Raw genomic sequence first — 10,580 nt, forward strand, 5'->3', positions numbered from 1 at the left:
ATATCTATCTTATAAATTGTTGATATGTTCAATAAGACTGTAAAATAGGAGCCCTCATACACTCTGGTGGGAATGCAGACTGGTGCAACCACTGTGGAAAACAGTATGGAGTTTACTCCTCAAATAATTAAAAATGGAACTCCCATTTGACCCAGTAATCCCACTTCTAGGAATGTATCCCAAGAAATCAGAAACACCAATCAGAAAGATATACATACACTCCTATGTTCATAAGCAGCACAATTTGCAATAGCTAAGATTTGGAAACAGCCTAAGTGCCCATCAGCAGATGAGTGGATTAGAAAACTGTGGTACATCTACACAATGGAATACTATGCTGCTGTGAAAAAAAAAAGAAGAAAGAACTCTTACCATTCGTAACAGCACAGATGGACCTGAAGAGCATAATGCTAAATGAAATAAGCCAGTCAGAGAAAGAGAAATACCACATGATCTCACTCATTTGTGGAATATAGAGAACAACATAGACTGATGAACAGGGACAGATCCAAAGACAGAGAAACAGCGATCAGACTATCAATCCCCAGAGGGAAAGTAGGGGAGGATGGGGGTAAGGGGAAGAGATCAACCAAAGGACTTGTATGCATGTATATAAGCCAAACCAATGGACACGGACAACGGGGGGATGAGAGCATGGGGGGGGGGGGTGTTCGGGGGTTAATGGGGGTATGAGGACACATTTGTAATATTTTAACCAATAAAGAAATTAAAGATAAAAATAAATTGCAATTAACTAGAGACTAGCCCCTGTCCACTGTCAACACACACACACACACACACACACTGCTAAATATCCAGATACCCTAAATTAGTTCTTGGTCTCTCACACGCAGGGGGTTAAATCAGCCTCACCTCTTCCTGCATGAAAACTTGGCTCCCAAGACCCTGGAGGACCAGGGCACCAGGTCCTTCACTCACCTGGGAGAATGTTAGCTTGCGATTTCATTTATATTCACAGGGTTGTAAAGTATAGCATTTACCCGTATTTCTCTTCCATCACTGTTTCATAATTCCTGATTTATGACATGAGTTTAATCATGCAAATTAAATGCAAATGATTAGAAAACCCAAGTTTTCCTAACTCATTGTATTTTCTTTAATTACAACTACTAATTGGTCCAGGCTTCTAGGAAAAGACTGGTTGGCATCAATTATATATTTTACCAGAAAAGCAGACCAAATGCTTATTAGTTTTCCATGCCAGCTAATTAAATAAAAATTCATTGGAAAAAAAAAAAAAAGAGCATAATGCTAAGCAAAATAAGCCAGTCAGAGAAGGATAAGTATCACGTGATCTCAGTCATTTGTAGAATATAATGAACAACATAAATTGATGAATAAAAATAGATGTAGATTCTAGAGACACAGAAACATCAAACAAACTGGCAAACCTCAGAAGTCAGGGGAGGTTTGGGCGGTAAGGAGTAAGAGATCAACGAAAGGACTTGTATACATACATATAAGCATAACCAATGGACAGACAGTAGGGGGCTGAGGGCATGTGCTGAGGGGTGGGAGGGGCCCGGGAAAGGTCAAAGGGGGAAAAAGGAGACATGTAAAACTTTCAACAACAAAGAATTAAAAAAAAAAAAAAAAAAGACTGCAAAATATCTGGCAGCCCTACCCGGTTTGGCTCAGTGGATAGAGCGTTGGCCTGCAGACTCAAGGGTCCTGGGTTCAATTCCAGTCAAGGTCAGATGCCCAGGATGCGGGCTCTATCCCCAGTGGGGGGGGGGGGGGGCATGCAAGAGGCAACCAATCAATGATTCTCTATCATTATTAATGTTTCTAAATCTCTCTCCCTCTCCCTTCCTCTCTGAAATCAATAAATATAAATATATATATATAAAATGTATATCTGGCATAGTGTTTAGCATATAGTAGGAAGGAAAAGTTAATTTCTGCCTGGCTAATGTGGCTCAGTGGTTGAGCATGAACCAGGGATCACGGTTTGATTCCTGGTCAAGACACATGCCAGGGTTGTGGGCTCAGTTCTCAGTGGGGTGCATGCAGGAGGAAACCAATCAATGATTCTCTCAATATTGATGTTTCTCTCTCTCCCTCTCCCTTCCTCTCTAAAGTCAATAAAAAAATATTTTTTAAAAAGAAAAATGCTAATTTCCTTTCTACTTAAAATAATTTCTAAAATCACTAACATTCTATAGTAAAATAAAAACAATACACTAATTATTTAATCATAACAAAGCAAGCAACTGGTTGTTTTGAGTAGTTGTCAGAATTACTATTTGCAAAAACATGTTTGTTATAGCCTACATCCCTTGAAATTCATAAATTATGATAGGTCTGTGGTTACCTTTAATTGATAAGTTAAATTCAAATTAGTCTAAAATGTCAGTTATTTTAAATGGCATTTTAAAACAGGATGGTTTATATCTATAAATCCTCTACTCCCAAAGTTTCACAAAATTAAGTACTATAATTCACAACTCTGCTGAATCCTGTTTTTTAAATACTACACTGAGTATACTCATTAAATTTTTGTTTTCATCTTTGTAAGTGAAGAGAGAACTGGTTGTTAAACTGAAATGGCCATATTTACTTGTATCTTAAGTGTCATCTTTTATGATTTTTTTACATATACGTCTAATGCACATTAAACTTTACCCTGCTCAGACCAAATCTATTTGAGATTAGACATGAAAAAGCTTTAAAAAGCCAAAGAAAATGACTGAAAACAAAAGCCCAAATACTTCTTTCCCTTTTTTCTCTAGTTATCTGTAACTGAACATATAGATTAGCTATATGAGGATATATAAACCTTAGCACAATAATTTGTTAGATGAAATATGAGTCCCATACTTCAGCTCTGTAAAGGAGGTACATTATTCTTCTTTGAAAGATGAGAGAACTCAGTCATTTCATTTTCTGTTAAGTGGCCTGCCCAAAGCTAGGTAGCTAACCAATGGCAGAGACAGGAGTAAAAGACAGGTCTAACAGCTCACAGACTAGTTAATGACAGATAGAAAAATCTCTACCCTCACTAGTCATCAGGAAATTCAAATTAAAATAAGATACCATTTTTCAACCATCAAATTATCAAAGATCAAGATAATTATATGAACACTTCTACATTACTGACAGTTGTATAAATGACACTTCTTCAAAAATTACTTATAAACATGTATTAAATGTTTACTTCCAGTACTAGAAGATATCTTATGCAATAATCCAAAGTTTTATGCATAAATGTTCATTACAGAAGTATGATATATAAGAGCAGAAAATAAATGGCCTAAACATTCAACCACAAGGAAATGGTTAAGTTACCATTAGTCGCCAGGTGAAATATTATGAAGCAGCTTAAAACAATTTTTTCAAAAGAAAAGCACTTATCAAAATGTTAAGTTAAAAAAAACAACCACCAAGAATATAAAATGATATATGTAGTATGGCCACAGAGAAGCAAGAAAACATTATCAAACAAGCCCAGCCTCATCGGCCCAGGAACCAAGAGGTCACAGGTTTGATTCCCCATCAGGGCATAAGTCCAGGTTGCAGGCTCAATCCCCCGTAGGGACATGCAGGAGGCAGCTGATCAATGATTCACTCTCATCACTGATGTTTCACTCTCTCCCTCTCCCTTACATTCTGAAATCAATAAAATGTATTTTGAAAAAAGAAAGAAAACATTAACAGACTTAATGTTGTCAACTGTACTTTAGTAAATATTTTTAAAAGGAACTATACTGATCTACATATACTTATAGACTCACGTCTAAAGTAAGATATAAACAAGCCTATTTGCATAAATTAAAATGTTATATAGATATTTTTTAAATCATTAAAAAAGATAGCCTTTCAGTGATGGGACTATAGCTGCGATTTTCAACCAGAGTGTTACAAGAATTTTTAAAACAAGGAATACCTGACTATTTAGTCAGGGACACTGATCACTTTTCCCTTCAATTGTCAAATTTAAAAATGACAACAGCCAACAGAACAATAGCCATCTGGTGTGAATGAAATCAAAATTATACCGTTTTTGTCATCAGCAAAAAATACATTTTTTGATGTGCTGCAGAATTTTAGTAAATAGTTTATGTGCCACAAGATGAAAAAGGTTGAAAATTGCTGGACTATAGGAAGGCTGGTTAGAATAACGAAAAGAGCACAGTTTATTTTTTATTTTTATTTTTTTAATTGATTTTAGAGAGGAAGGGATGAATAGAAACATCAATGATGAGAGAGAATCACTGATTGGCTGCCTCCTGCCCACCCCACACTGGGGATAGAGCCCGCAACCTGGGCATGTGTCCTTGGCTGGAATCAAACCTGGGACCCTTCAATCCACAGGCGGACGCTCCATCCACTGAGCAAACTGGCTAGGGCAAAAAGAGCAGTTTAGACGCTTTTCTAAGGGTAAGGCATTATTTTAATTATTATTCTGTAATTTCCAGATTTGAAAGGATGAACATTATAATTGAATAGGGTTATACTATTAGATTATATCTTAGATTATATCTAAGACTCAGTTCTAAAATGCTAAAATTTTTAAATGTATTTTTTAACCCACATCACAATTTAAGAATAACAGAACAAACAATAAGGTGATCTTCCATTCTGTTATAGACTATTCTCTCTCTATGGCAGAAGGTAGTTTCCCTCCAATCTTCCCGGCAAGGGGAAAAGGAGCACCAACTAGCAGCCTTAATTAGAGTATTGCTTATCAAGTCAGGGAATTAAAAGCAAGCACTACAAAATAATGGCCTTAGTCATCAAATCTCAAATGTAAAATCATCTAGCTATTCCTAGGTATTATGGAAGAAAAAGGAAATTCATTCAGTCCTTGAGAAATGAAATTTTCAATAGGAATCCCTGACTCATCCCTAAAACATGAACCCTAGAGCTACTTCCCCAGTACAGTTCGGAGATTGGGCACCTGTCCTGATGGTCTGCATCACCAAACAATGCTCCTTCCTGACAGGATATGCCTAGGGATAACAAGATGACCAGCATGCAAAGAAGTGGCCAAAGACCTCACCTCTTATCCTTCCATAACCAAAATAAGCCTGCAAAAGACTAGTTTTAAGTGTTTTAAATATTCTAAGTAAATATATTCTTCTATTTTTGCTATAGTAAAACAGGGACTCCATCCAAGTATTGACATCATTCAAAGATAGCAACACCATCAAAATTCTCTGTATTAAGGGACAAGTCCTCTTTTCTTTACCCTTCTCTGATCAAAAAGTAAGTTTTAAAAAATACATAAGCTAAATATTAAGAGAAAATGTTTAAAATAAGCATAGGTTATTTAAGTCTGTATTTTTCCACCGTCAAAAGATACTAACAAAACCTTACCCCTGTCCCCTATTACTGATCTAGAAAGGCGGGAATCACAAAGTTCAGCAAGACTGTGGATCTATAAGTTATTCATTTTAACGCCAAAGCTTTACTAGGCCGAAGTCTCTTTAAAATATGAAAAAGCACCTCAGTACTAAAAGTCATTTCACCTGCACCTCGTAAACAAAACCACTTTGAAGCGAAAACTAAACAATGTCTGCTGCTCACTAATGTTCTGTGCCTTCGCTGTGCACACTTTTCACAATCCAGAAATAGGGAGTTCGACGGTGATTCTTGGGAAGGACTTTGCCCAGGAACAGCGTTTCCCCGAGCTGATCGCCCATTCCCAAATCCCGCCGAGGCCAAGAAGGAACCACTTCCCAAAGTCCCACTTCCTCTTCCATTCCCCGGACCTCCAGGGTTTCCAACGCCCCAGTCTTGCGCAACATCCGCAGGAGCAGCCGCCGCCACCGCCGCCTCCTAAGCCGGGAAACAACCCTAAAGGAACGTTTGTCCGGCAGAAAAATAAGGGGGGGTGGGGGGGCGCCAATGTAGGAAGTCGGCTTCTGGCCCCACGCCTTCGGATCCGACCCCCCTCAAAGCGATGTTTCCAGACCAATTTCATCCACTAGACTTTTAACCTCCTTCCCAGCCCGCCAGCACGAGCAGAAGGCGGAAAGGGGGGAGGCGGGAGGCGGCGAAGGTTATCTCCCCGCTCAGGGCTCCGGCCCGCAGCGTCGCCTCCGCCCCGCCAGGACTATTGTTCCCAAGCTCCCCACCCCCACCCCGGATAGGAAGCGATAGTCACATCCCCTCCGCCTTCGGCCGGATCCCCTGGGGAGTCGGAAGGTTTCCTTCTGGACAACCCTCCCTCCGCCACACACACCCCCCTCCCCCTGAAGTCACGCTGACCCCAACTCTGCCTCCAACCTGGTGCTCCGGGGGCCGGAGGCCGGACCGACGTAAGCGGGAATTAGGCAAACCACGAGCTACCTTATAGGCAACCCTCTCGCGGGCGGCGGAGATAACAATTGCGAAGCCAGTGCGCACGACTTCCACCTCGTCCGCCTCCGAGACCAGCGGGGGACAGGGACCCCACACAGGAATGCCAACCGCAACGCCCCCCGCCCCTCCGGCAGCCGCGATCCGCGCTCCCCCCGGAGCAGACGCCCTGCCCCGACCCTCCCAGGAGGGACAGGTTGGACCGGGAGGCGACGAGAGACCTCACTCGCCTCCGGTTCCCGGCCCGGGAAACAATAGGTGGTCGGCGGCGGCGGCGCGGAGTGCGGACCCGGCCCGGTGGCCTCTCCCTTGGCGCCCAGAGCGCGGGAGGAGGGGAAAGGAGGCCGAGGGGCGGAGGCGGTCTCCCCTCCCGCCGGCCCCCGAGACCACCCGGTCCTCGGGGTGGGTGCGCGCCTCTCCGCCCCTCTCCTCACCGGCGCACACAAAGCGCTGCCGGCCCGGGAAGGCGGCGGGAGGCTCCGGTGCCGGCGAGAGGAGGCGACAACTCGGGGAAGGACTCACCATGAAGTCCCGAGCGAAGTTGTCCTCCCCGTTGTGGTCCGGACTCTTCATGGCCTGGACCCTCTGGATGAATTTCCTCAGAATCTCCACTTGCTCCATCCTCCCGCGTCGCCCCGGCTGCGGTCGCTGGCCGCCCCGCCGCCGCCCGCCCGCCCGGCGCAGAGCCCGCTCCGTCTTCCCCAGCTCGCTCCCCCGGCTCGCCCCCTCCCTGCCGACCCCCGCCGCTGCCCCCTCCTCCCCGCCGCTCACGGCGGCGGCACCGGCCCGGCACCCGACCCTACAACTTCCAGAAGCCGCCGCCGCTCTCCCCCAGGACGCGGCGAGCCGCGGCAGCTAGCGCCAACCCCAACCCCCAGCTTGCTCCATCCTCCTTCCCCGCCCTCCCCCGCCTCCTCCTCCGTCCGAGACGCCGCCACCGCCTCAGGAACACGGCTCTCCGCTCGCCCTGCCCCCCCTTCCCGGTTCCTCCTTTTGACTCCCCCCTCCCCACGAGCAGCCGCCGCCGCCGCCTCTCCCCACGGGCGCGCCCCCAGCCGCCACCCAGACGCACAGCCCGCGTTCGGCTCCGCCCCCAGGCGCTACGCCACGCCGATCGCCCCCGCCCGCCCCGCCTCCTGGCCCCGCCCCGCCGGCCACAGCCTGCTTGGGATTGGCTGGAAGGCGCCTCGCCTGTCGTCTGGACGACTTGATTCCACTTCCGGGGCGGGTTCCGACCGGGAAGCTCTAGCTCTGAGGAGAGCTGGGCGGAGGGAGTGCGACTCTGAGCAGGACAAACCCTAGTGAGCCGGAGTAAGAGTTTAGTTGGGACTTGGATCTCACCGCCGACTAGGTGGGAAAAGCGTATTCCTACGGCGCTGCCGTACCGCCGCCTGCCTTGGGCCGGGACTACAAGATCCGGCGGGCGGGCGGGAGCCGCGGGGCGGGGCGGGAGAGGGCGGAGGTGGGGAGAGGCATGCTGGGAATTGTAGTCGTTTCGGCTGCAGGTTCACAGTCCGTAGGTCTTGGTGACTGCTGACGGCAATTAGACCTTGCTGCTCCTGGGAATGGCTACAGCCAAGAGAAGTGAACTGCCTCTTGCGTGAAAGGACTTGTGCTTTTTGCAAATCCGTCTAGAGACCCTGGCGAGTGAGGGCCTGAGATTCGAAATGCGTCCTAATACTGCACATATCACGCTTAGGGTGGGGGCCCAGTGTATGCTGAACTGAAAGGCAGTCTCCTTGCCTTTAGATTCGCAACACTTTGAACTGAACAGACTTTTCTCCGTAGAATGGACTTTGTAAGTCTTTACACATCTTTGTAAATCTTAGTGATCAGAGCATATCCTGGTCTAATAACCCATTTTACAAAGTAAGTGGTTTGCCCAAGGTCTCCCAGCCTATTCTTAGTAGAGCCAAAAAATGAGAATGCAAGTCCTTTTTTGCTCTCACTACAACACCATTCTGCCTTTCACTAAGGACAATAAACTTGTGATACTGTGACAGTAGTGAAGGACTTGATTCGTGGACATAGACTCACAAACATTTTTTACAGATCAAATTGGTCAGTGAATTTGGTTAAAATAGGGAATATCTGTGGTAGGCCCCATTTCCCAGGTGAATGCTTAGAAGTAGCCTGGGACTGAACGCTGGTGAGCATTGAATACCTTGCTAAGGATTTGAACTTGTTACTTTAGGCAGTGGGAGCCACCAAAGTTTTCTGAGGATAGAAGCAACATTTGAAAAATATTAATCTGTCACTTTTGGGTAGATTGTGAATTATTAAGGGAAGAGAATATGAGAGATATTGGAAGCCAGTACATGAAGCAATAAAAGCAGAAACTAAATTCATAACGCTGCAATTAGAAAGACGCAGATAATCTCTCTCCCAATTTTTTTTGGGGGGAGGCAACCATAATTTTTGGTGGCCTTGTTTCAACAAAGCTACAAAAAGAAAAGAAAGACACAGATAGCTCTAGCACAGTGGTTCTCAACCTTCCTAATGCCGCGACCCTTTAACACAGTTCCTCATGTTGTGACCCCCAATTTCATTGTTACAAATTGAACATAATTAAAGCATAGTGATTAATCACAAAAACAATATGTAATTATATATGTTTTCCGGTGGTCTTAGGCGACCCCTGTGAAAGGGTCGTTTGACCCCCAAAGGGGTCGTGACCCACAGGTAGAGCAGGTTTGGCTCAGTGAATAGAGCATTGGCCTGTGGACTGAAGTGTCCCAGGTTCGATTCTGGTCAAGGGCATGTACCTCGGTTGTGTGTGGGAGGCAACCAATCGATGTGTCTCTCACATCAATATTTCTCTGTCTCTCTGTCTCTTCCCTTTCTGCTTTCTGAAATTCAATGGAAAAATATCCTCTGGTGAGGATTAACCAGCCATCTCCCCCCCCAAAATTAGCCTTTAGAAAGATGCAGATAGAGGTGAGAGAGACTGAAAGAAATCACAGAACAAGGTGACTAACTTAGTGGGCAAGAAGGAAGGTAGATGAAATTACTAGGTTGGCAGAAAGTTTAACAGAACTTTAACAGTGCATGGTATGGACAAATGAGGACATTCATAACAGATGGTAAGAGAAATTGGCACAACATTTTTGGAGGCAGTTTGTCCATAAGTGTCATGCATGCTTTGACTGAAAAATTTGTAGGTACCATTTACAGCTGTGTACAAACATAAATGCTTATTGCAGCCTTATATGTAATGGAAAGAGTGGAAACAACATACCTATCTATCAAAAGGACACTGGTTTTAAAAAAAATCACATACATATAATTAAGTTCTATTACACCTTTTAAAAATGAAAAAAATTATAATGTTGCTGTGAAATGGGCTACAAGATCTGTTTATTAAATGAGGAAAGCTAGACACACATGTATTCTTCCACTAATGTACATTGGAGTATGGATAAAATGCTTGAACATACATAGAATTTTTCTGAAAGATACTTCAAAATCTTAACTGTAGTCACCTCTAGGAGGGCCTTGAGAATCTTTGGTAGAAAAGAGACAACTTTTACAACAAAATTAAATCAATTTATTTAAAAATTTTTTAGACTTTCAATCAGGGTGAGAAAAAGAATGCCAGTATCTTGCATAGAAATATGCAAATAAAAGAAAAAATAACAGATCTTATTTGGGAGGTTTTTTAAATGGCACAGGCTAAGTTTCAGAATTTCCTCCACCTACTTACACTACAGTTCTCAAGGAACTTGGCTGTCCTGCTCAGGCTTCGCCACAGCCTAGGGTTTGGGCACTTGACTCAAGTTAACCCATCTATGTAGACTGGCCAGCCATCTATTGCCTAGAAGCATGATCTGGTCCAATCGGTTCTCACTAGAATCTGAACTAGGACGCCTAGAGAGAATAAGTCGTTAAGCTGCAAAGGGCAAAAGCCGAATGCCGTGGAGTAGAGTTAGGGATTTGGCAGGCTGAAGCCTTGTGGGAGAGTGGAAAGTATAAAGAATCTGGTTAGTCAGGAAAGGAGTGTTAAGCAGGCATGCAGAGATACGTAGAGATGTCATGATATAACCCAGGTAGCCATGGCAGAGACGGGGAGAATCCCAGGAACAGCTTGACTTCCTCATAACTTTCAGGACAGGTTCGGTTGACATTTTTATTCCACAAATAAATTTTGATTTTCTTGAAACAGAATAGGGCAGTGAAAAGTGAGAGCGGTTCAAAAACCCACTTCATTTCTTACTCAAGGAAAGTCTCTTAACTTCTCCAAACCTCAGTTTCATCTT

The 10,580-nt window shown here is 44.4% G+C and overlaps 1 protein-coding gene across 22 annotated transcripts in view; it reads right to left on the reverse strand.

Annotated features, from left to right (window-relative positions):
- The window catches only part of PTPN12 (protein tyrosine phosphatase non-receptor type 12), a 104,868-nt gene extending 97,825 nt beyond the window's left edge, over positions 1-7,043 (reverse strand). For 11 of the 22 annotated variants that reach the window (XR_009454799.1, XR_009454798.1, XR_009454801.1 and 8 more), the window contains exon 1: positions 6,847-7,043. Coding sequence is in view for 13 of the 22 variants with exons in the window: in XM_059712729.1 (XP_059568712.1) it covers positions 6,847-6,945 (99 nt within the window). In the remaining 9 variants the exon portion in view is untranslated. The remainder of the gene's footprint in view (positions 1-6,846) is intronic. The other 11 variants (XM_059712735.1, XM_059712733.1, XM_059712732.1 and 8 more) reach the window with 2 other exon arrangements.
- Positions 7,044-10,580: the final 3,537 nt, after the last annotated feature.

The sequence above is a fragment of the Myotis daubentonii genome, chromosome 10 (assembly GCF_963259705.1).
Source record: "Myotis daubentonii chromosome 10, mMyoDau2.1, whole genome shotgun sequence".
In the NCBI taxonomy this organism is placed as follows: domain Eukaryota; kingdom Metazoa; phylum Chordata; class Mammalia; order Chiroptera; family Vespertilionidae; genus Myotis; species Myotis daubentonii.